At 37.0% G+C, this 23,355-nt stretch overlaps 13 protein-coding genes across 13 annotated transcripts; 6 read left to right on the plus strand and 7 right to left on the minus strand.

Annotated features, from left to right (window-relative positions):
* The first annotated feature begins 393 nt into the window (after positions 1-393).
* On the plus strand, positions 394-2,971 carry B0P05DRAFT_561513 (Neutral/alkaline nonlysosomal ceramidase). The gene is made up of 8 exons (XM_051580479.1): positions 394-868; positions 916-1,195; positions 1,242-1,505; positions 1,564-1,768; positions 1,822-1,834; positions 1,892-2,256; positions 2,302-2,355; positions 2,400-2,971. The coding sequence occupies exons 1-8, from the start codon at positions 493-495 to the stop codon at positions 2,961-2,963; spliced, it is 2,121 nt and encodes a 706-aa protein (XP_051430246.1). The 5' UTR covers positions 394-492; the 3' UTR covers positions 2,964-2,971.
* Positions 2,972-3,041: 70 nt separating this feature from the next.
* On the minus strand, positions 3,042-3,378 carry B0P05DRAFT_479662 (RNA polymerase, subunit omega/K/RPB6; the record flags this gene model as incomplete). Its single annotated transcript, XM_051575080.1, has 2 exons — positions 3,042-3,201; positions 3,245-3,378. 2 exons carry the CDS (start codon positions 3,376-3,378, stop codon positions 3,042-3,044), a joined length of 294 nt encoding a protein of 97 aa, XP_051430247.1.
* A 591-nt stretch (positions 3,379-3,969) lies between these two features.
* Positions 3,970-6,115, plus strand: B0P05DRAFT_561522 (uncharacterized protein). The gene is made up of 5 exons (XM_051580480.1): positions 3,970-4,285; positions 4,342-4,447; positions 4,495-4,985; positions 5,035-5,710; positions 5,759-6,115. Exons 1-5 carry the CDS (start codon positions 4,049-4,051, stop codon positions 5,857-5,859), a joined length of 1,611 nt encoding a protein of 536 aa, XP_051430248.1. The 5' UTR covers positions 3,970-4,048; the 3' UTR covers positions 5,860-6,115.
* On the minus strand, positions 6,069-8,220 carry B0P05DRAFT_575465 (enhancer of polycomb-like-domain-containing protein; the record flags this gene model as incomplete). Its single annotated transcript, XM_051581645.1, has 6 exons — positions 6,069-6,552; positions 6,648-6,895; positions 6,943-7,069; positions 7,126-7,607; positions 7,654-7,989; positions 8,053-8,220. The coding sequence occupies 6 exons, from the start codon at positions 8,218-8,220 to the stop codon at positions 6,069-6,071; spliced, it is 1,845 nt and encodes a 614-aa protein (XP_051430249.1).
* Positions 8,221-9,131: 911 nt separating this feature from the next.
* Positions 9,132-10,948, minus strand: B0P05DRAFT_561527 (glycoside hydrolase superfamily). Its single transcript, XM_051580481.1, has 5 exons — positions 10,839-10,948; positions 10,608-10,797; positions 10,337-10,554; positions 9,926-10,292; positions 9,132-9,879 (listed from the first exon to the last, which is right to left on the minus strand). Exons 1-5 carry the CDS (start codon positions 10,917-10,919, stop codon positions 9,182-9,184), a joined length of 1,554 nt encoding a protein of 517 aa, XP_051430250.1. The 5' UTR covers positions 10,920-10,948; the 3' UTR covers positions 9,132-9,181.
* A 731-nt stretch (positions 10,949-11,679) lies between these two features.
* On the minus strand, positions 11,680-12,047 carry B0P05DRAFT_561531 (uncharacterized protein). The gene has a single exon (XM_051580482.1). It carries the CDS (start codon positions 11,893-11,895, stop codon positions 11,686-11,688), a length of 210 nt encoding a protein of 69 aa, XP_051430251.1. The 5' UTR covers positions 11,896-12,047; the 3' UTR covers positions 11,680-11,685.
* A 4-nt stretch (positions 12,048-12,051) lies between these two features.
* B0P05DRAFT_561536 (transcription initiation factor IIF, beta subunit) lies at positions 12,052-13,294 on the plus strand. The gene is made up of 4 exons (XM_051580483.1): positions 12,052-12,265; positions 12,309-12,345; positions 12,398-12,895; positions 12,940-13,294. Exons 1-4 carry the CDS (start codon positions 12,066-12,068, stop codon positions 13,210-13,212), a joined length of 1,008 nt encoding a protein of 335 aa, XP_051430252.1. The 5' UTR covers positions 12,052-12,065; the 3' UTR covers positions 13,213-13,294.
* A 16-nt stretch (positions 13,295-13,310) lies between these two features.
* B0P05DRAFT_561538 (diphosphomevalonate decarboxylase) lies at positions 13,311-15,109 on the minus strand. Its single transcript, XM_051580484.1, has 2 exons — positions 14,624-15,109; positions 13,311-14,558 (listed from the first exon to the last, which is right to left on the minus strand). Exons 1-2 carry the CDS (start codon positions 14,660-14,662, stop codon positions 13,365-13,367), a joined length of 1,233 nt encoding a protein of 410 aa, XP_051430253.1. The 5' UTR covers positions 14,663-15,109; the 3' UTR covers positions 13,311-13,364.
* A 37-nt stretch (positions 15,110-15,146) lies between these two features.
* B0P05DRAFT_561541 (glutamyl-tRNA synthetase) lies at positions 15,147-17,104 on the plus strand. The gene is made up of 6 exons (XM_051580485.1): positions 15,147-15,383; positions 15,428-15,538; positions 15,581-15,799; positions 15,849-16,280; positions 16,325-16,670; positions 16,718-17,104. Exons 1-6 carry the CDS (start codon positions 15,168-15,170, stop codon positions 16,954-16,956), a joined length of 1,563 nt encoding a protein of 520 aa, XP_051430254.1. The 5' UTR covers positions 15,147-15,167; the 3' UTR covers positions 16,957-17,104.
* Positions 17,079-18,408, plus strand: B0P05DRAFT_561546 (transcriptional regulator of RNA polII, SAGA, subunit-domain-containing protein). The gene is made up of 5 exons (XM_051580486.1): positions 17,079-17,365; positions 17,419-17,639; positions 17,685-17,787; positions 17,834-18,003; positions 18,050-18,408. The coding sequence occupies exons 1-5, from the start codon at positions 17,119-17,121 to the stop codon at positions 18,350-18,352; spliced, it is 1,044 nt and encodes a 347-aa protein (XP_051430255.1). The 5' UTR covers positions 17,079-17,118; the 3' UTR covers positions 18,353-18,408.
* On the minus strand, positions 18,349-20,094 carry B0P05DRAFT_518195 (CRAL-TRIO domain-containing protein; the record flags this gene model as incomplete). The annotated part of the gene is made up of 3 exons (XM_051575719.1): positions 19,927-20,094; positions 19,255-19,866; positions 18,349-19,211 (listed from the first exon to the last, which is right to left on the minus strand). Exons 1-3 carry the CDS (start codon positions 20,087-20,089, stop codon positions 18,349-18,351), a joined length of 1,638 nt encoding a protein of 545 aa, XP_051430256.1. The 5' UTR covers positions 20,090-20,094.
* Positions 20,095-20,579: 485 nt separating this feature from the next.
* Positions 20,580-21,439, plus strand: B0P05DRAFT_581820 (S-adenosyl-L-methionine-dependent methyltransferase; the record flags this gene model as incomplete). The annotated part of the gene is made up of 6 exons (XM_051582139.1): positions 20,580-20,628; positions 20,671-20,836; positions 20,889-21,099; positions 21,157-21,204; positions 21,250-21,309; positions 21,353-21,439. 6 exons carry the CDS (start codon positions 20,580-20,582, stop codon positions 21,437-21,439), a joined length of 621 nt encoding a protein of 206 aa, XP_051430257.1.
* A 360-nt stretch (positions 21,440-21,799) lies between these two features.
* On the minus strand, positions 21,800-22,472 carry B0P05DRAFT_628159 (uncharacterized protein). The gene is made up of 2 exons (XM_051583479.1): positions 22,212-22,472; positions 21,800-22,150 (listed from the first exon to the last, which is right to left on the minus strand). The coding sequence occupies exon 2, from the start codon at positions 22,024-22,026 to the stop codon at positions 21,835-21,837; it is 192 nt and encodes a 63-aa protein (XP_051430258.1). The 5' UTR covers positions 22,027-22,150; positions 22,212-22,472; the 3' UTR covers positions 21,800-21,834.
* Between the last annotated feature and the right edge of the window lie 883 nt (positions 22,473-23,355).

The following is a 23,355-nucleotide window of genomic DNA, read 5'->3' on the forward strand; positions in this document are numbered from 1 at the left end:
GTTTGACCAATTAGCCTCCTTGAATGATATCACCTCAAGGGATATTATAGACGCCACTATGTTTATTTTTCATTACAAGAATGATACAACCCTTGTATGAAACATTGCCTAGAACATTTAAACTATCATCCTCAAAATAGAATGTAGTCTATGGATTATAGAATTAGCTTTGAAAATAAACAAAGATAGTCATTGAGTTTCTTTTTTATCAATTTACAACATGACAAATAACAAGCCTTTATTTTTGGTCACGAGATATGATTTACAACACTGAATTCATTACGTATGAAAAGGACAGGTGTGAAGGATTGTCCTTCGATATACCGACTAAGACAAAATTAGCCATACATGCATGTCCATAAAAGACAAGTAAAATTAAATTCCCTTTTATTTATTTATTTATTTTTCTTCCTTTTACTTCTCCTTTATCTTACTGCCTTGTTTATATATATATATATTTCCTTTCTTTTTTTTTAATTGACATTTAAACTTATGTATTTCTCTTTCATCTGTTATTTGGCATTAGCATTGTTGTTATGTTCAGCCATTGACGCTTACCGTATAGGCACTGGTATTTCAGATATCACTGGGCCTGTTACACAAGTCATGCTGATGGGCTATGCTGTTCTCGGGCAGACGGGACAAGGCATTCTCCAACGCTTATGGTCAAGAGCATTTATTATAGAAGACAAAGACAAAAACCGAATTGTTTTTGTGAACACAGATACACAGTCAATGGGAGACATTGTCAAAAAGAGAGTCGTACAAGAACTACAGCGACAATTAGGATCTAAGCTATATACCGAAAAAAACGTCATGCTCTCCAGTACACATTCGCATAGTGGCATGGGTGGTTACTTGCAATACAGTAAGTGTGTCTCACAGAAAAAAAAACAAGTGATTCACTGCTTCTAGCTCTTTATGAATTTGCCTCTTTAGGATGGATAGAAGAAACAGTTAGACCGATGGTAGATGGCATTATACAGTCTATCATGAAAGCACATGATCATCTTGAAGAAGGATCAATCACACTTTCTCAAGGAGAACTATTAGACACAAATATCAACAGATCGCCTCAGTCTTACTTGATGAATCCAAAAGAAGAGCGGTCACAATATAAATATGATGTGGACAAAACCATGACAACTTTAAGTTTCAACAATAAAGCAGGTGATGATATAGGGCTCATTAGTTGGTAAATATCATCAAATATACGTCTATAGAGCTTATATCAACCATAGGTTTGCTGTGCATGGCGTATCGGTCAACAATACCAACAAATTAATCAATGGTGATAACAAAGGTTATGCTGCTTATCTTGCAGAGAAAATGATGAATGGTCAAGATGTATTGAGTGGTCAAGGCAAATTCGTTGCTGCTTTTGCTCAAAGCAATGAAGGTGATGTGAGCCCCAATACATTAGGCGCTTATTGTACAGGAACTGATATACCCTGTGATGGAACTCGCGACTTGAAATGTCCCAATGGAAGTAGTTGCGTTGGCAGGTAACACAATGTCCTCCCCCCAAACATAAACATAGACTGATGATTTGTCCTCATTTAGAGGTCCTGGATGGAAAACAAGTGATCTTGAATCAAACCGCATTATAGGTCAAAATCAAGCACACAGAGCACTTGAGTTACATCATGCCAGATCATCAACACCTCTTGAAGGAAAAGTAGGATTTGTTCAAAGGTATTGGGACATTACAAAAACAATTATCATTGATCAACATGGGAAATACACTCGACCTTGTTCTCCTGCTATGGTAAATAGAAAGTTATCAACATAAATACTCATCATCTCTCTCTTTTTTTTTAGGGTTATGCTTTTGGTAATTTTTTTTTTTTTAAAAAAAAGGGAGATAATGAAATCTAATGGTTATAAATAGCTGCTGGTACAACAGATGGCCCTGCGTTAGGTGGATTTTACCAAAATACAACGCAAGGCACATTTGGTTGGAATCTGATTAAAAACATGATCAAGAAACCTACAAGAAAACAAAAAGAATGCCAAGCACCAAAGCCTATTTTACTTGATACAGGAGAAATAGAAATACTTCACCCATGGCAGCCAGAGATTCTAGATATTCAACTTTTTAGGATAGGCAATGCATTTATTTATGCAGTTCCTGCAGAATTTACAACGATGAGTGGGAGAAGATTAAAGAACTCCATTAAGAAAGCTTTAATCAAGCATAAATTAGGTAATCAAGATACAGTGGTGATTCACTCTGGCCCAGCAAATGGCTATGCAGTAAGTATTAACACCACCGAAACATATGTATATTTATCTGTCTAGTCTTATTGTACCACTTATGAAGAGTATCAACATCAACGATATGAAGGTGCTTCAGTAAGTAAACAAAAATAGATACACTCATCTTATTTCTATTCAAGACGCCCTATGGTCCTCATACATTACAAGCCTATATGAAAGCATTTAATGAGCTTGTGTTTATGATGGCCAATCCAAATAATCACAGTTTTGTATCCGAAGATTTACCAGACTATACTGAAAGAGGATTCAATCTATCTCCTATGTATCGATCTGATCAGCCTCATTTGTTTAGATCTTTTGGTGATATTCTGAAAGACGTATCATCCACTTACTATAGTGTCCATTTGATGCCTTCTCCTTTTGTTGTCTCTGCCATATTTGTCGCAAGTAACCCTCGTAATGATCCTATGCTGGGTCAAACATTCCTTACTGTGGAAAAAAAAGTGGGCAATACATGGAAAGTGATAAGAACAGACGATGACTATGACACCAGGTTTATCTGGAGATACAAGAGTCAAGTATTAGGCATGTCTGAGGCTACTATAGAATGGCATGTCCCTAACAATGTAGAACCAGGCATTTATCGCTTGGGATACAGAGGGAATAATAGACCACCCTTTAGCAAGAAACTGATACCTCATCAAGGTTATTCTAGTGAATTTGAAATAAGTAATTTGTATTAAAAAAAAAAAAAAACTACTTTATTTTATTGTATGCAAAAAGAGATGGAATATGTATATGAATATGAATTACAAATAAGTTTAATCTACAATCAAGTCCTTGACATCCCAATCTTCAAAGGTTTGATCGGGAAGGAAGCGTCTGACAACAAGAGGGATCTTCTTTTCTCTCAATTCCTTCATAGCAATAACAAGTGCGTCTGATTCGCCATCTAATTCAACCATGACGGGTGCATTTAAACTACAACTGTCAGTCTAAAAAGGCCTATTTGCATATATATTACCTAATTTGAAGAGCGCGAGTACCGAGAATTCTGGCTCTTTCATATCTTGTCATATAAGGTGTGGTTTGCTTGGCTTTGTTTTCCAAAGGTTTTGTACTGTCGCTTTGTTCGAGAATCATAACATTCTCTTCCATCTATCAAGAAGAGGTTTAGGATCTATATGTTTTTAGCCTTAGGCTTACAGTGACACTACAGAGCCAAATCAGTTTTTCTTTTTCTTTAACAATAAGTCCCAGTTTTACTTACTCTTGGTGAGACATGATACGATAGATAGAAAGTGAGAAAAAAAATATACTTGCTGCTTTTTTTCATGTTCATATTGGAAAGTATAAGCCTCTTGTGACGCTTTTCTTTTTCATGCTCATCAACCTAATCCTTTAAAGATGTCTTGTTCAAGCAAACACTCATTGATATGTATGAAGAAAAAAAAAAAGAAAACCTTACTGATCCCCCACCCCTCCTTTGAATTGGCCCACAGTTTAGTCTACTAAGGCTATTACCAAATCAAATAGACATCTCAGTCATGTAGAATCAGCTTTCTCAAGTACAAAGCATAGTATTTTATGATAAGCTCTAGAGCCATAAAAACAATCATATATGATGGCACTTGTACAAAAAAAAGAAGCCTACTTTGGTTTAGAATAGACCTATATACCAGTTTATTCGAGTGCAAAACACGTATGACTGAGTTTAAACGAGACGCGTCTTTGCCTAAATAATAAAACCCAAATTCAAAAATATTTTTCAATACCTTTCTTTTTTATCCAAGAACAAACATACACACACATACACACACTACAGTACATGTCTGATAAAAAGAACGTCGACTTTAATTCCATCTATTGTGGTCTTCAGCCTGATGTAGGTCGTTTTCGTCTCTCACAAAACGGTCTTGGTTGGAAAGGTGGCAGAGATCGTACTATTATTGTCGCTACGGACAATTTAAAGAAAATGACGTGGATAAGAGCTGCAAGAGGTTTTGAACTTCGAGTTTCTCAAAAAGATAATACTGTTTTACGATTTGATGGTTTCAAACCTGATGTATGTACATACCAAAAAAAAAAAAAAAAAGACAGGGTGTATTGATACTCGGTTAGGATTTGGAAGAATTAAAAGATGCTGTCAAGTTGTTTTACAAGCTGCCTATTGAAGTCAAAGAAGTGAGTGTCAAGGGTTGGAATTGGGGTAAAACTGAATTTCAAGGTAAGAAAAAGAGAAAGTTGAAGAGCAACATAAACTAAGATAATAAGGATCTACGCTTAATTTCAGTGTGGGTAATAAAACCATGTTTGAATTACCTCTTGAACAAGCCATTGCTACCAACAAACCCGGTAAAAATGAAGTTGCCATCAATTTTGTCGATCCTGGACAGCCTGCACCTGATGGCATTAACCCTAAAGACATGGACGAACTGATGGATGTCTCATTTTATGTTCCTGGCACAGTGGCAAAGGAAGTGACAGACGATACTGAAAACAATGAGGAAGAAGAAGAAGTGAATGCAGACATGGTGTTCTATGAAACTGTGAAATCCAAGTTAGAATTAAGCCAGATGACAACAGAAAATATTGTTCAATTCCAAGAAGTGTTGTGTCTTACACCCCGTGGTCGTTACAATATCGATATGTATCAAGACTTTCTTCGTCTTCGTGGTAAAACATATGACTACAAGATTCTTTATTCCAACATCATCAAACTCTTTTTGTTATTGAAGCCTGATGAAGTCCATGTTTTGTTTGTGGTAAGTTGCAGCTATGTTCTTTGTTCAGCTACATAACACATTCTGCTAGATTGGTTTAGATCCTCCACTTAGACAAGGTCAAACAAAGTATCCGTTTTTAGTCTTCCAATTTGTACGTGAAGAAGAAATCGATATTGAATTGAATTTGGAAGAAGAAGCATTAGACGAAAAATACGAAAACAAGCTTCAGAAACATTACGATGCACCTACTTATGAAGTTGTCAGCAATGTCTTTAGAGCCTTGACAGGCAGAAAGGTCACTGTTCCTGGTTCTTACAAGAGTCACCACGGTGCTAGTGCACTCAAGTGTTCTATGAAAGCCAATGAAGGCTTTTTATATCCATTGGAAAAGAGTCTGTTGTTTATTCCTAAACCTCCCACTTTTATTCCTTTGAATGAAATCAGTGTTGTTACCTTTAGCCGTGTAGGTGGTCAATCAGGAGGCAGTTCTCGTACATTTGATATGAAGATCAACATGAAGAGTGGCAATGATATTCAATTCTCTAGTATTAACAGAGAAGAATATGCTAATATTGAAGATTACTTGAAGCAAAAGAAGATCAAGATCAAGAGTGAAGGCAATGAAGACGCTATGATGACCTACACTGATTTAGCTGAATTGGACGATGAAGACGATGAAGATGATGAATATGATGCTAGAAAGAGACGTAGAACAGAAGGTGGTGCCATGACTGGTGGAGGAGACGATGATGATGATGAAAGTCGTATGTATTTATAGTTTATGTTCATTGTACTTATTTTTTTCATGATAGCTGATGAGGATTTCGCTCCTGGTAGTGACAGTGATGTTCCTGAAGAATATGATTCTGATGCACAAGGCTCTTCAGAAGAAGGAGACGAAGATGAAGATTAAAAACATAATAACAATAAAGAGTAGTGAAAAGCAAAAGTATTATTATTAGTATTAAGTAAGAATAAAGTGTGTGTGTGTGTGTGGAGAGAGAGAGGGGAGAAATAATATATGTATATATGTATTTATGTATGGAGAATCTGTACAATAATAAAAAGAGAGAGAGCGAGTGGACTGGGGGAATCCTTTTTTTTTTTTGGTGTTTTCACTGTTTACATGATACCATTTAGATTTCTTTGTTGTTGTTGTTGTTGTTGTTGTTGCTGTTGTTGTTGTTGTTGTTGTTGTTGTTGAGCAGCAGCAAGAGCCATTTGAACTGCAGTTCGATTTTGATTGGACGAGCCATTGACTGCAGCGGCCATATTAGCAGCAATCATACCATTAGCCATAGCAACAGCGGCTTGTTGAGGTGTCATACGAGATCGGCTGGCTTGCCTTTTTAATGGATGTCCTGTTGTATTAGGGGAAGCAGGTCGATTTGTGTCTGTCAAATTAACACCACCTGTGGCAATCGATAACCGTTGAGAAGAAGCAGTGACAGCAGAAGCAGAAGATGTGTTAGAAGTAGCATTCACATTAGCAGCAGTGGCAGCAGCAGCTTGATTTCTTGCAGCCTGAATATTGATCATATTCATAGGCGTCAAGAAAGGAATGGTAACAAGGCTTCGGAGTTCCATCTCGGATAGAAGTTGAGTCCTGTGCCTTAAATAACTAGTAAACCGGGTGAATTCTCCTTAATCTTTTTCCCACTTTCTTTTTTCTTTTCTTTTCTTTCTTTCTTTCTTTCTTACCTGTCTTGCATTTCATCTATTGCAATATCGGATTCTTCATCACTTGGGTCATTGTCGAATCGATATAGATTCATGGTACTGGTTTCTCCAGGCTTTGTTTTGCCTCCTGTCATGGATGGCTTGCGATAACCTGTACGATCAATGAAGATACGTCCACCACGACCCACACGTTTTCTGTATCGAATACCATTCGAAAAGGTCTGAAAGAATTGTGATGATAAAGGAGCAGGAAAAGGTTGGTATGAACACTAAAACTTAAGTTAGCAAAACAAGCAAGCATCAATCAACAACTTACATCCGTCAGATCTTCATAAGGTGCATCGAGTTGTTTCTTGCGTGCTAGTTCTGCTTCAATAGCCAACTGACCAGGAGACTTTTCAATACGACCATCATCTTTCTTAAGGCGAATTTTGATGGTAGCACTACAAAAAAATTTTCTAAGCAAAAAAAAAAAAAAAAAAAAAAAAGGGAAACTTACCCTGATCCAATGGATGTCTTTCTCTTCTTTTTAGAAGGCAATAACAAGTCCTCGTCTTCTTTGATACCCAGGATTCTTTGGTATTCACGCAGTTTACACTTCTTGTCAAACACAGTGTGATCAAGTACCATGCCTTCCTTGCGAATCTTTTCTCTGCGTAGTACCATCTCTAACAAGTTACGGGCCATTTCCATTTCAGAGCGCAACTTGCGAAGACGCTCCAACGATTGTTGATCTGTACGTCTTGTCTTTCTAACAGGCTTTGTTTCACGGCGACGGAAACAGACATAAGGATCCATTTCGTTCTTGACTAGTTCTTCGTACTTGAGTTCTGGGATGATGCTATGGCCATGACGTTCTTGTTTACGCTTCTTCCAATGAGCAAAGATGGGTTCTATCATGATAGAAGCTCTACCATGTAGAAAAGAAGATTCTGGTACTAGTTCCATAAATTCATGGAATTCAGGGATATGAGCAGGATCCTATAGAAAGTTAATATACATACAATATCGTTTCTGACTAACTTACTAAATGAATGTGTGATAGTTTCTCTTTTGTGGTAGATTCAAATTCATACATTATTTTTTCAAAATCATCTTCTGATAGAGTTGGATGGTCTGCATTATATTTATTTAGAAAAGATTCATCAATTTCATCCATAAAATATGGACAGCCAATTGTGTCTTCTACAGTAGAAGAAAAGCGAATCAAGGTTGAAGGCTCTTTATATTTTTTCTTATACAAAGACTCGTATTCTTTTAGGTCAATTGTGTTGGAGGCGTCAGGAATAGGAATGTAGCTTTCTACTTTGGCGCCTGTTGTAACAGCCGCTTGATGTGCAGAAATAGCCGCTTGCAAGTCATGCTAACCCAATCATTTAATACATTTTGCGCACACTGTATAATTTGTATTATAAATTCAGCATACCTCTTCTTCCTCCTCCTTTTCTACACCGGTCTCTATTTGCGGCACAGAGCGTTGAATTTGGTTTGTAGGGTCTACAAGGTCTGGTAGTTGAGACTCTTTGTAGATAGGAAGAGGGTGCTTGGGTGAAAGCTTCTTTACTCGGAATCGAGAGACCATCTGGACAGGCATAGACACGAAAAAAATTTATATGTAAATAATAATAATAAAAAAATTTTTTTTCTCTCACAGCGTATATAGTTTTGGGGCTGCGTAGTCAGATGAGGGTTTTTTTTGGAGATGAGAAAAGAGGAAAAAAAAAAAGAGACAAGGATAAAAAAAGGACTTGTAAAGGAAAGAGTGTAGTAGTTGTTGATAGTGAAATATATACTATATACAAAAGAATATATATATATATATATATATTTCTTTTCAACTTATTTTTCCAGGATAGAGGAATATGGGGGGGGGATTTCTTTTTTATATGGGAGTTTTTTTTTTTTTTGCTCTAAAATTCCCTTTCCACCTTGTTTATTTTTAAACAAATACGTATTTGCTTGTTCTTATTGGGCAAATTTTGTATGCAAATCGTACGTCCTCATATCACTCACTTTGAGTGACGTCTACCAAGTTTGTGACTTTTACTTGATGAATTTCTAAAATAGTTAACAGAAGTACATTTGTCAAGAGTGTGTTGAAACTTGAAGTATACCTTAAACATTTAATTTTAAAGAAACACTCAATTTATATGTCATTGTTGTTCGTAATAAAATTACAGGCATTGGCTGTCCTGTTGCCTATTTCTTTACCATGAATCACTCAATGCTTCCATTGAAACATTTTTTTTTTTATCTTTTATCAAAAACATTGTAGGCCTTCAACAATTGATTTCAGTAATACCGAATCAAACTCAATTCATACCATTTACTCCCATACAGAAGCCCAATGGTGCCTGTTCCATGTCACTCTTACCTGGGCTGGAAAGATGAGGAAGTATGTCAAGCTTGGAAGTTCTGCTTTGAACAATATGCGTTCATAAGAAAATGATGGCAAGCTTAAAAGCAATGATGAGGAAAAGAAGGACAGCTGAATTCACCAAGAAATTACATGTATTCATTGCAGAGCATAGCTTGTTCTTGCAAAGAAAGGTTTATTAGATAAAAATGAAGCTGCCCATCATAGGAGCAACGAATACTTCAGAATGAACTCTTCCCTTGATAGTCATCACTTTGGACATCATGTCTGTATTAGGAAATTGTATCTTGACTTGATTTCCTAGTTGTGTTACAGTGCCTTGATCTACAGAGACTATTTCAATGCCATCTACCACTTGAAACTCGATTTCCATAGTATCTTTGTCGAATTGACGGTTGTCCAAGCGACGAATGTTGATGGTAGCAGAGAACTCATGATTCATGACATGCTCAACAGAGAATTGAGTTGTGAAATGGTCTGATTCATAGGCGTCCACCGTAGGTAACAATTCAGGTTGATAACTTTCAATAAGGCCATTGTTGGCTAATTCACATGTGTCTTCATTTGAACCAGTTCCACAATAGACTGAATTACCATTTGTAGTAGAGAAACATGTTGTTTCTCCAGGACAAGGACTAACAACCCACTTATCAATGTTACAAACAGCATAAGCATCACCTGCACATGTATATTGACCATTATTGGAACAATGTGCGCCTTGAACAGGACATGTACTCGGCTTGTCAGTAGGCTTGCTAGGACGACTTGTTGTTGTTGGAGTTGGAGAATGAGTACCTTTGAGACCATGAACCAACTTGGCAATAGCACCTTCATAATGAGGAGAGACTTCTTTGTTAGCATAAACCTCAGAAGCATCTAGGCAAAATAAATGACAGAACAAACGTGTGTGTTAGACACATACCCCAAATCATGACACCACCAAAACTAGAGTATTTGCTATGCACTTGCTTCACGATAGGTTCAAGCGCCTTGTAAGGAACATAGCCGCTGCCAGCTGCTTGCTTTGATCCAGGCAATCCAAGAAATACTTTGACATTCTTGTTTGGAGACGTGTTCTTTGCCCATTTGTCCCAAGTAGCAAAATTGAAGCTGTTGCTTGTAGCAGAACAATAGTTGTTATAGAACTGAACAAAGACAGCGTCCATGCCAACAGCATTAATGACTTTGCCCAGCATGGCATCTGGATAAGGACATTGCGGAGCAGCCGTGATATAATATTGTTTGGAGCTGTCTTTATCAAAATGAGAACGAAGACGTCTTACCATGGCCTAACAGAATGAGCTCTATATTTACATAAAAAAAAACGACTTACAGCATAACCAGTAGAACCACCTCCTTCAATGTCAAGATCAAAGCCGTCCAGAACGGCATCATCGAAGGGACGAGTCTTGCTTGAGCCACCACCAAACAAGTTCCAAAGGGTATCAGCAAATGCCTCAGCATTTGCATTGTTACTGAACCCATAAGATCCGTCAGCACCACCTAAAGATAGCAAAATGGTCTTTCCTTTTTTTTGACATGTCTTGATATCTATACCGCAAGCGATCAGTGAATGAAATACCAACAAAATTATTCATTTTTACCTTTGCCAACTTTAGGACAGTGCAAGAGATTTGTGCCAGGAAAGACAGGACCATCACATGCATCAGCCAGATTTAAGACGGGTAGACTTCCATCATGATATTCAGGAAGGAAAGAAACAAGAATAACATCAGAATCACTATTGCAATAATACGATAGACGCTTTTGAGTGTCCCTGCCGTTCTTGGAGTTCTATGTAGCATGAGTGAACTACATAAATAAAGACTACTTACCTGACCCCAATAAGTGGCAACAATTGGTCCGTCCAAGAAGGAGGCTTCCGTCTTGCTAGACAAGAGAGCCAGAGCGGTCATTAATACAATACCAGTAGAGAGAATTTTCATGATACTACTGTAAGAAAATCGGCATTTCTCTCTTTATTTATATAGTTTCGATTTTTGAGTGGTATGCTTGTTTTAAGAACAATAAGAAGATCACCACCCTCTTTGCATATTAATGTCATTCTAGTAAATTTCACTAGTTCTGTTTTGTTCCTGATTACTTTTGTATAAGCTTCTCTTTTTTTTTAACATTGTAAACATGGAAAATCTTTGGACATTAGTAAACAATCTAACAATGAATAAACTCATAGAGTGGAACAAACTATAGCTTGAGTATAACCTTATAAGAAGCCCTGTTTGTATGATTGAATATGAGATCATGTTTCTTCTATAGAATTCGAATATGCATTGGTAAAAAAAAAAATGTGTTGCGTATTCGTACATCAAGATACTCGGAAACGCTAGCGGATATCTGTATTAGTCTTTGTTTTTAATACACCATGACATATGTGCACCATAGACATTTTGAAGCTAAAATAACATATCATTATCTCTACGTATTATTCTTTTCTTTTTTTGTAAACGCACAAAGCAGAAATTTAGGCGCTTTAGTGTTTCTGTAGATGATGTATTATGCACCTATTACTTGCATATATTCTCTTCTGTGCTGTCAAATGATGAATATGCAATACAGTAGATGTGACTGAAAAGACATTAAAAAAAATTAAAGCCTGCATAGATAATAGAGTCGATGATCTGTAACGTGTTCAATCATTCTTTTGAAAAAAAAATGCTTTCATCAAAAGCACATATTTTTGAGCGCTTCTACTACTCCCAAATATATTGAAAATATCAACTTGTAAATCATCAATGAATAAAAATTAACTATGTCTAGATATGGTGCAAGCAGTGTCAAGATAACTCTAGCAGTGAATAGACAAGTGTTGGTAAGATGGCGTTGTGTAACGTCTCGCAGAAACTGATTTTTGTTAACGGTAATGACACCCATCGTGTTTTATCGTATGGAGGCCGTCTGTTGCAAAAAAGTGATAAATGACGTGTGATCTATTGTTTATCTAAATACTTATGCACCACAAAGAAATAGACAACAATGTGAGTATAAAACAAAGTTTTTCTCTTTCGTTTCCTCTCTTTTTTTTTCTTCTATTCTTAGAAAAAATGTCAAATCAAAGCAGCTTTTCTATTGAAGACAAGTTACCTACTGATGATAGTGATTTTGATGATGAAGAAGACGTGAATCTAGATAGTGTTGAAACAAAGGCCTGGCTTGTCAAAGTACCTCAATACCTTGCACAAAAGTGGAGAAGAGTAACACAGGATAATATCGTATTGGGAAAGATCCGCATTTATAAAAACAAGTGAGTACTCAAGTGACTATAACACAATCACTCACTCTAGTAGGTTCATAAAGGTAACTTCAGGACAAAATGTACCACAGGTAAGATGGGAGCTATTTGTTGTAGATTTATTGACTGATATATATTCACTAGGCTGAATTGATAGTTGAAGATGATGAATATGATCAAAGTTCTGAAGTAGAAAGTCACCATTATTTATCAAGCGACAAATGCACTTCTTCTAATGAAGAATATGCTTCTGCTAGCAATACAGACACTTCCACGAAAGACCAACGCGTATGCGATAACAAGAAAGACACATTCACAAACAAAGTTAATAACAAGTACGATGCAAGCGGCCAAAAGACTCAAGTGAAAGAAAAAAAATATACACTTTTAGCCAAAGCACTTGAAACACCAAATAAGCTCATTCTCTCGGAAAACATGAATGGAAACAAGTCTCTTTTAGGAACAGTCTATAATGAGTTCGTAGCAGTTCCTTCTTCTAATCAAGCTAGAAGCAGTACAAAAAAGCGTTACAGAGAATCCTCTATCCCAAAAAGGACAATTCAAGTTCTCGAACATGGTCAACAACCTATTCTTTTACCTGGAGCTAAAGAAAGCAATTACAATGATACCTCTGCCTTTATTGTAAGCCCACATGTCTATATTTGTGCATTGACTTCTTTTCATAGACGACCAAAAAGCAAAAACTGATAGAAAAACGCATTCGTTTGCCTGAAAATGAACTCATGGACACTTTGTTCTCTGCATTTGAACGATATCCATATTGGTCCCTTAAAGCACTCATAGTAGAAACACATCAACCTCGCGACTATTTAAAATCTGTTCTGGATCGCATTGGCATTCTAAAAACAAGAGGTCCTTATGTTGGTTTCTATGAATTGAAGCCTGAATTTCAACAAAAGCATTCACCAAAAGAACCTCAAAAAGAGGCAAGTCCATAAGCCATTCCATGTCATACACCAACCATTTGTAACATATAAATAAACTTCCTATTATGACTTACTTTACTATCTTTCCAATGGAGTAACGAACGTAAACATAGAAAAAAAAGGAGGGAGGGTTTATTAATTAGATTGTATAATAGTAGAAATAATTAAGCAAGTTTCTTGGGGAGACCATCTTCCTTCAATAGAGAGTCAGATTGATCCAAAACGCGTGGTCCATCATCCACCTTGGTGTGCAATAAACGACTGACACTGCCAGCAGGTTGAACAGGAATCACATTCTCATTGAACTTGGCATGATGCTTGGGCACAAAGTCCTGGCCCAATGGACCATCAACCACTTGGTAAGGATCAGCAAAGAATTCGCTGGGTTCTTTGTTGGAAGGGAAATAGTGGCCGATCAACTGAATGATTTCCTTCATGTTTTGCTTGGGAGCATAAATGACTGCATTTGGTCCGGCGTCATAGGTATAAGCAGCCTTCAGCTTACCATCAGGGGAAGTAGCATTGTATTCATGGATCAATTGAATAATAGCACGAGAAGTATCGTTCATGTAAAAGATAGGAGGATAGGTATCCATACAGACAGCGTGGAACTGGTTAGAATCACGCATGGTAAGTTCAGCAAAACTATCAAAATCCTTGTCTAAAATAGCCTTTTTCATGGCTTCCATACGAGCAGGCACAACTTGGTTGATACGTTCGTTCATCAAAGTACTAGTTTTGATAGTCGATTGCATACCAGCTGTAGAAGAAGTACCCTTCTTAGCATCAGAGACAACACAAATCAAAGCTTCCAACTCGGGCCAGTGTGATTCAGGAGCAACTTGGACAGCTAATGAGTCAGATCCATCCTCCTTTTGTCCCATTTCCCAAGCAACAAAACCACCAAACAAGGAGCGACATGCAGATCCAGAGCCTTGGCGAGCAATACGAGATACTTCAGAAGTACTAATGGTCAATTCAAACAATTGAGCCAACGTGTAGACCAAAGCAGCCAAACCAGAAGCAGAGGAAGCAAGGCCAGCAGCAGTAGGGAAATTGTTTTCTGAGCAAACATGAACAGGATAAGTAGACAAGGGTTCAACGGGTTGGCCTTCAGCTTCAGCCTTGGCTTCCATAGCTTGACGGATAGCACGAGTTTCACGGAAACAGTTGTGCATACGCTTATTCTTGGTGATATCTTCTTCAATACCATTTAACCAAAGACGGTCTTGAGTGAATTCCTTAGATGCTGAGATAGTAGTCTTGCTGTGAAGAATGTCTTGCGATAAGGTAACAGACAAAGAGCTGTTGGTAGGCAAGATGAGGTCGGTATCGCGTTTACCCCAATACTTGATGACCTATACATACTTTTTTTTCAATCACCTTCTCTCTTTTACTTGGTCGCGATGAGTAAAATACTTACAGCAATATTGACGGGAGCGGTGCAAGTGACAGTCTTCATCTGGCAAGAAAGTGTTGATGAACAAAAAGGAGAAGGATTTATTACTGCTTTGGATTTGTTATTTGACAAGTCGCTTTTTACTCGAACCGGATTTTCAGGGGCAGACTCGGGGGGTAAGAACACAAAATGCCGGCAAAGATAGATTACGCGCACACAAAGTACATGTACTCAAGGACTCCTTTGCAGAACAATATTCCCGATAAGAAAGAAGGCAAAAAAGTTACCTACTGGCACTGATTTAAGGCATTGTAAATCAACCTATTCGTTCTTCTTAAAAAAAGATACAGAGGAAATATCTATTGATTAGATATAACCAAATCAGATATGGCATTGTGTAGATCATTCCACACGCAAGGACATATTATTTGCCTTCTTTAAAATAAAGATGTGCTTATAGTTGATAGTGTTCTGTTCTCATATGATAATAAAAATCAAAAATAAAAAAAATAATTATAATTTTAAAAAGCAGAATCCAGGGTTTTGTGCACTTTCTTGCTTATTGCTAATGGTTTTGTTTAACGTACGCCTTCTAGCACAAAGACGGTCTCTTCTGTTTACAGCAACTTCAAAGCGATACTTGAGTGCACCTGCTAGAGTTCGTTTTGCTCCTAGTCCTACAGGACAGTTGCACTTGGGTGGATTGAGAACTGCTCTTTTTAACTACTTGCTTGCCAAAAAGACACATGGACAGTTCATTCTTCGTATTGAAGACACGGATCAAGTAAGGATGTTATGAATATCGGCCATAACCTAACATGCTCTTAGACTCGATATGTAGAAGGTGCAGTTGAAAACTTGATCAAGGCTTTGAACTGGGCTGGTGTTCCTCATGACGAAGGACCTGACATTGAAGGACCACACATACCTTACTACCAAGTAAGCATCAACAGAACACTGCATTTATTTACTTGCCCATAGTCCAAAAGAACAGAGCTCTATAGAGAACATGCTAACCATCTTGTTGAAAAAGGACATGCCTATCGATGTTTTTGCTCCCCTGAACGGTTAAACCGAGTAAGAGAACAAAGACAGAAGCAAGGCAACTACATTGCATATGACAAGCACTGTTCTTTCTTGTCTGAAGAAGAAATCAAAGATCACTTGGATAAAAACACACCATTTACGATTCGGTTAAGAGCAAGTATTGACAGCTACAAGGATAGAATCCAACTAACAAGGTTATTAGACACCTTACGAAGGATCAACAGAACATAAAGACTTAGTTTATGGCAAAATCAGTTTCAGTAACAAGACCATTGACGATACTATCCTGATCAAGAGTGATGGTTATCCTACTTATCATCTCGCTAATGTAGTCGACGATCATTTCATGGAGATTACGCATGTCTTGAGAGGAGAAGAATGGCTATCATCCACACCCAAGCATTTGTTGCTTTATAAAGCATTGGATTGGCAACCACCTCAATTTGCTCATTTGCCATTATTACTTAATCCTGATGGGTCCAAACTCTCCAAGCGCTCAGGCGATGTTCATGTAGAACAATACATTGCTAAAGGTTACTTGCCTGAGTCCATTAATAACTTTGTTGCCTTGCTGGGATGGCATCCTAATCATCACAGTGAAGCATTGTTTAGTATGCAGGAACTCATAGATCAAGTAAGTCGCTTTATTCACCTACTGTGCCTTAATGCATTGGCTAGTTTGACATCAAAGACATCAACCATTCAGGTGCAGTAGTAGATCATCAAAAACTAGACTGGATCAACAAACATCATATCTTGAAGCGTGCTGAGACAACAGAGGGACTTAATTCACTTGTAGATATCTTGAAGCCATTTGTGATTCAACACTATGGTGATCTCAAAGATACTCAGGATGCGTATCGACTTGAATCTCCCTATTTAGCTCAAGTGATAAACACAATCAAAGAACGTATTCGAAATATCAGTGATATTCCTCAACTTTGCAGTTACTATTTTACTCAACCTGACTATACATCAACAGATGCTATAGCATTGAAAAAGAAGTTGAAGCAACCTGCTGTTGGTAAGAGAAAGCTCTTTTTTTTTTTTTTTTTTATTAACTGTTGTTAGCCTTGATTTCTACTCCTGAATTTAGAGATCAAATGAGTTCCATTGAGCCTTTTGATGCTGCTAATATTAAGTCTTGGCTCTATTCTTTAGCAGAAACAAAACACTTGAATCCTAACCATGTTATGATGGCTATACGTTATGCAGTGACAGGATCTAGAGTAGGAGCAGGTGTAGCCGAAACAATTGAAGTACTTGGTAAAGAGACAGTGCTTAAACGATTACAAAACCATTCAACATAGATGTGTATATAATAATAATAATAAAACACTGGTATTGAGTCTATGCCTTGATCCGCATACATTAAAGTTCAGCCATTGTCTTTGATCGGGTGTGCACCTAGAAAATGACTTACCATTCAACACACACACACACACAAAACATAGACAAGTCTTTTAGCCATCATGACTGTACTCAACAAGGATGAAAACAATGTGAATAATAAAGCGCTTGTTCCTAATACCAAAGGACACTTTCATCATCCAATAGCCAACGGAAGACAAGACGTGTTAGCCTTAAAGCAACAATTAGCTGATGCTTTAGGTGAAAATGGTCCACTCTATTGGGATGCCTTAAGAGATTTTGTCATGGGCAAACTGAACAGACAAGAGTTTGATTTTTATGCTAATCTATACCTGAGCAGACAAAATGGTAAGTACCAAGAAGAAAAAGCTATATCTCGTGAATGACTAAAGTGATGATAGCCCATCTTCATAATGCTTTTATCTTGAGTACAGTACATAATGCACAAGCAAACACACCACCACCTTCTAAACATCGCCTGGTGGGTTGGGCAAAGAGAAAAAGAGGCAAGGATGGGCTAACTGTGGACGAATCTGAACAAGATCCTAGAAAACGAAAACTCAAATCTGATGTCATGTCACTTAGTAAATCAGATCGAGAACGACTAAAGGCGCTTGTGAAGGTAAACAACAACTTGTACATAATGCATATGACTCAAAATCATTAGGCAGGTGAAAAGAACAAACTGAGACCGTATGTAGATCGGTTACTGGGCCCACGCGTCAGTCGGCCACCTACTTTACCAGTTGCATTGAGTCAATTGCCTCCAAGTAAGAGTACATGGATGTGTTATATATGATGGTCTAATAGTTTTAGACTATAATCAAGAATACTCAAAAGGTCTAATGGCTCCTTTATGCATTGATTTAAAGGAATTGCCTTCACCAGAGACATTGCATGCTAGAATGACTAGTATAGCACTTGAGAATGGATTATTAGGCGGTATAGGTGAAGATGTGGTGAATATCATGCTATTTGCAGCAGAAGTAAGTAGATTTAATCAGCAGGTCCAATACTCAACACTCTCTTTAGAACTATATAAAATCATCCATTACAAGTGCAATATGTAAAAGAAGAATGAATAGATGCATTGGCGTTAAACAAGCTCAAGAAGAAGATACAGTTATGGACACATCAGAACAAGAACAGTCCTCCATCACACTGCATGATCTTGCATTTACTTATCGCATTACACCCTATGTACTAGTAGAAAAACCACTAAACGCAGAGAAATTGACAGCTTTATTGACTGAAAGTGAGGACGAAGAACTCGTAGACAATCTAAACGACGATGAAGAAGAAAGCAATGTTTCATCAGAAGACGATTACTATTAATGCGAGCGACGTTTATTATTGTAATTGTTTTGATAAAGTGAATTAGAAAACGTAGAGCTCAAAGTAGCTGCTATGGTGGCTGTTGTGCCTATTGTTGTATATGTGATTTGTTCTTGTGTGAGTCCATGAAATAGTTTTGTGAGTGATTTTTTAAGAGAGTGTTCTACTGGCCCTCTGAGGAATATGTACAAAAGAATCCAGTAGACCGCTCCTTTGTATGCAAATGACATTCTGAACAATCTTCGTGTGATTCGCACTAGTTTTTGTTCTACTCTAGCGAGTTGATGTTTGACAGGCGAGACCAAATAGATACTTTGAGGATGATTATCGGGTAACATATGAGGGAAATGAATTTGATGCAATTGGGCATGTTGGTCTTTTAGTAAGTCTTGTTCCAACACAACCAGCTCATTAAGACGACTTGTTAATGCTTGACTATCTACACTAGGAGAAGTGCGTCCAAGTCTAAAGAAAGATGTGAGGAAGGATTCCCCCAGGTGGAGTCCATTCAGAAAATATCTTGGTTCTGGTGAAGGAGATCTCAATGCAACTTGTCGATTGGTCCAATAAGCATTAATAGGTGTCATTGTGCCTGGTGTGCCATACAGACTAGGATGAGTAGATGTATATGTAGATTGAATAATTTCGTATTGTGATGCATGTGGTGGTGTAAATGGGGATGGTGATAAAAGAAAATCTGGCGCATCATAAAATATACTGCTTGTTGTTGAAGATACAGAAGAACTTCGGGATGGGCGTGTAGGGGGTAGAATATCTTCAAAGCGTTTATCTGTAGCATACATATCGAGTATTAAATCTGTCTCTAGAGTCCATTCAAAATCATTATTTCCACCCAGTGCTAAGAAAATGAATACACTATGTTACTCTATGTAGTTCTTTACCTCTTGGTAAATCGTCTACTGCAATAATTTGTTTGATTTCTTCAGCTGATATAAAACTAACTCGAGACTTTGCTTGTTCACTCAATACAAGTTTAGCTACTTGCCAAATACCCTGATACATCCATCCAAAATTCATGATATAGACAGATCCGACAAATCCGGGATATCTCGAATTAACAATGTCCTTAAGTGAATGCATCAAACTAGAATCGATAGGCACAAAGGGAGCTTTGGCAATATCAATCACAATGGATATTTGGGACACAAGCACAAGTCGACTGTTGCTTTTTTCGTTTTCTCGAGTCAAATCTCGAGTGATTTGCCGAGCAATTTCCATGACAAGGCAAGCAAATGGTAGCATAACATCTGATATTGTCTTTGTCTTGTCTCGAAATTTAGGAAAATGGCGCATCTGAATCACAGCAACAGGTCGCCCGATCAAATCTTGTTTGTGAAAGAATGCAAATCCATTTTCAAAAAACTCGGGTGTCACTGAATCATAAGTGATACGTGCAATTTTTTCATCTTTCCGCCATTGAATTGTGTCCAATAATCTTTCCATTGTCTTTTCTTCAGAGAATTCAGCGTCTTTAAGAATTCTGAAAATGCTAACTAGACAACTGTAAGTATATTTTCTGGTGCCTGTCTCCTTTCTTTTTTTTTTCTGTTTACCTCTATCGTTGGCATACTCAAGAGCGTCTTGCCGATCAGCCAGGTCATAGTCAAGAAGCTCAATGTCTTTTTGTAACCGAGTTTGAATATTTGTTATAGTATCTTTATACTGGAGATACTCATCATTAAACAAAACTGTGTTTTCTTTAGCAATAGACAGCATGGAATAAAAAAAACAATGAAAAAAGAAAAAGAAAATAGAAAAAACGACCCCAGTTTGCTGCTTTTGTGGAGAGATGCGGTCATTGAATTGTATGATGGATTTCAAAAACGTCATTGCTTTCTGGTACAAACAAACCAGTTGCATTGTTATTTCGGTAATCTAGTTGCATTTCAGAGAAGAAACAAGGTGCATAGCAAACAAAAATACACCTCTTTTCTAGTAAGAAAATTGACATTGATCCATGTGATAAATTGAGCCCAATACTCTTCTTCTACAAGACATTGTACATCAAAAATAGAGATACATTGTATTTCAAGGAAGATGATTGCTATCTCGGTTTGCATACCGGAAGAATTCATTATGCCACTTGCTTTTCGGATGAAATCTCCCTACCTTCGTGCAACTTTGCTTAAACGTATTTCTACGTCACAAAAAGGGTTGATCCTTTAATAAAAAAATTCTTTTTTTTTGGATCCTGATCAAGTTTACGATGAAGTTGAAAGAATTAGAAAGCATTCTGCAAGACTGCAAAGTGTTTGGTAACTTATTAGCCGTATACTGTATATGCCTAACAATGCTAGAACAACCTAAAATTCAATTTGAACAATACCCAACAACCCCTCACTTGGCTGCCAGAATGCTCTATACTGCTGATACAGTCTATGATGATGTTGAGAATAAAGCAGTGGGTGATTTTGGTTGTGGTTGTGGCATTCTGAGCATCGCAGCCAATATTTTGGGAGCAGGGTTAGATAATAAAATGCTGTTTTGTTTGTCTAATAGGTCATTATAGATATAGCATTGGTTTTGATATTGATTCAGATGCCATTCAGATATCTCAAGAGAATTGCGAGGCATTTGAAGTAGAAATGGATTTCATAAATACAGATTTAAGTGAAGCAAAGTTAGATGAGTTTAGAGGCAAATTAGACACAATCATCATGAATCCCCCTTTTGGTACCAAGAGCAATAAGGGTATTGATATGGTTTTGTTAAAGAAAGCGGTTGAGGTAAAGAGAAAAAAAGAAACACGTTCAGATAGTTGAGTGATTGCTTTTTTTTTTTAGGTTGCAGGTACAGCAGTTTATTCACTGCATAAGACTTCTACAAGAGATGTAAGGCTCTTTAATTATGTAATATTATGCTTATGTAAACTATAGCACATAGAGAAAAAAGCAAAAGAATGGGGTGTGACATTTGAGGTGGTGGCAGAACTAAAGGTATAGAACACAATGTTCAGTACACATGTATTGACTTGCATAGTTTGATGTACCAATGATGTATAAATTTCACAAGAAAAAGAATGTAGAAATTGCAGTGGATTTCCTTCGATTTGAAAAACAAGCATAGTTCTATGGACTTCTCGCAAAAATTTGTGTTCAGGATGGCATATTTGCACAATAGCTTCGATTGATCTATGACTTTTTTGATGAACATGGGTTTACTTGAATAAAATCTACAAGTGGTTGTTTGAAGGCTCGCACATCATTCTAATGACCAAAATTTGCTTGTCAACCTCTAGTCCTTTTCTTAGACAAATGAAGGTGATGCAAAGCCTATTTAAGCACGCATGAATACTTCAAATACCTGCAAACTATATTTATTATCCTTGGAATTGATTTGTAAAATTTGATCAGAATGGCCTTTTGACTCAAGAGGATTATTTATGAAAATATTGATTTTAAAAGGAAGGCCTTACTGTAAAATAGTACACAGAATTTTCTTTATTTTTGAAGAGTATTGATTTATGATATCGACCATCTTACTGTGCCATTTTTTTTTAAATCACATCGCTCTTTTGTTATAGTAGTGTTGTCGTTTGCACTACCAGAAAACTCTACGTAACCAAGAGAGATCTTATGATCATCGACCTTAAAAAGAACTCTGTCCCATTTCGCTTTATGTGTTGAATAAAACTCCCTCTCCAGCCAACTCATTTCAATAATATCGCTGACAGAAAGAAACAGTCGATTTATGATGTTTGTGCTTGTGTGCACAGCTACTATCCTTTCAAGCGTCTTGGCGTTAAGAGGGTTGTTGAGTGATTCAATCAGGTCGAGACTATATATTGTGTTAGGAAGTAATAAGACGATAAGGAATAGTGTATCAATAGGCTTCTTACAAGTGCTGTACTTAATTCTTGATGATTCCGGTATCATATTTTATTACTGGGTCACAATCATACTGGTATCCATACTTGTATGAAGTGTTTTGCAGAGTTCTACTTGAGAAACTTTTACTTGATTTAACGGTTTTCTTATGCACCACCCTCTTTTTTTTTCTTAGGGACATGTTCAAATCAAAACCCGCAGGTTACCAGATAGAGAGGAGATGGATAGACAGCACTCTATCCATTCCAAAAAAACAACCGTTTTTGTATGAGTATACAGTTTCTTAATGAAGAAAAATTATTTTCAACAGGTCATTTTATAACAATAGACAGATTTTGATTGTTTGTCGCACAAAAAAACCAGCAATTCGTCAAATGCGTATTAATTAAAGATAAATGATTTATTTGTTTAAGCCGAGAGCATTATAGAATAAAGTATAAAGATTTGCTACACTTCAAATGTAATAGTTTGTTTTTGGAGTGAGTATTGGAAGGTTCGTCTAAAATAAGTGATAGAAAAAAAGAATGCTCATCAAAGCAGAGTACATCTAACATGTACGGTAAAAGAGCATCAGAGTTTGAAACACCGAACACTCTTTTTGCTGACATTCATCATTTGTTATATGTAAAGTTGCTCTCCTTAGCCCCAAAAGTTTCATGTAAGATAGCAGAACTTGTTTATGTATATTTTGTGTACCAGCTAATGTATAGAAAGTATCGAATTGATAACCGATATCAACTGAAAACGGTCTCTTTTCTACCAATTACAGTGAATGCAGATTTGAAGGCAATGCCTAAATCAAATCGCTTTTTTTGGTCTTAGTAGACTTCGTTTTCTTTGTTTTAGAATTACATAGAGACAGTCTTACCTGATTTCGGTTGGATCATTTCATAATTTTCTGATTGAGTTTTTTTTTTTCAAACCAATAGTATCGTTCGGTCCCTGGGCTTGGAAGAACAGGTTTTAAATAGAAAAATGGGTTGTTTTGATAGTGTGGTTATCGAGCAATGGTACATCAAAGATTGACATGTTTAAGCTGTGTCTTGAGCATTTTTGCTCTGCATGTCATATAAAATATGTCTGCAATTAATTCTTCTAAAGCCAAAGTGTTATACCGTATGTCAAAAGAACATGGAAAAGTAGAAATATGGGCAT

Source organism: Gilbertella persicaria (genome assembly GCF_025201335.1).
Source record: "Gilbertella persicaria strain CBS 190.32 chromosome Unknown B0P05scaffold_61, whole genome shotgun sequence".
In the NCBI taxonomy this organism is placed as follows: domain Eukaryota; kingdom Fungi; phylum Mucoromycota; class Mucoromycetes; order Mucorales; family Choanephoraceae; genus Gilbertella; species Gilbertella persicaria.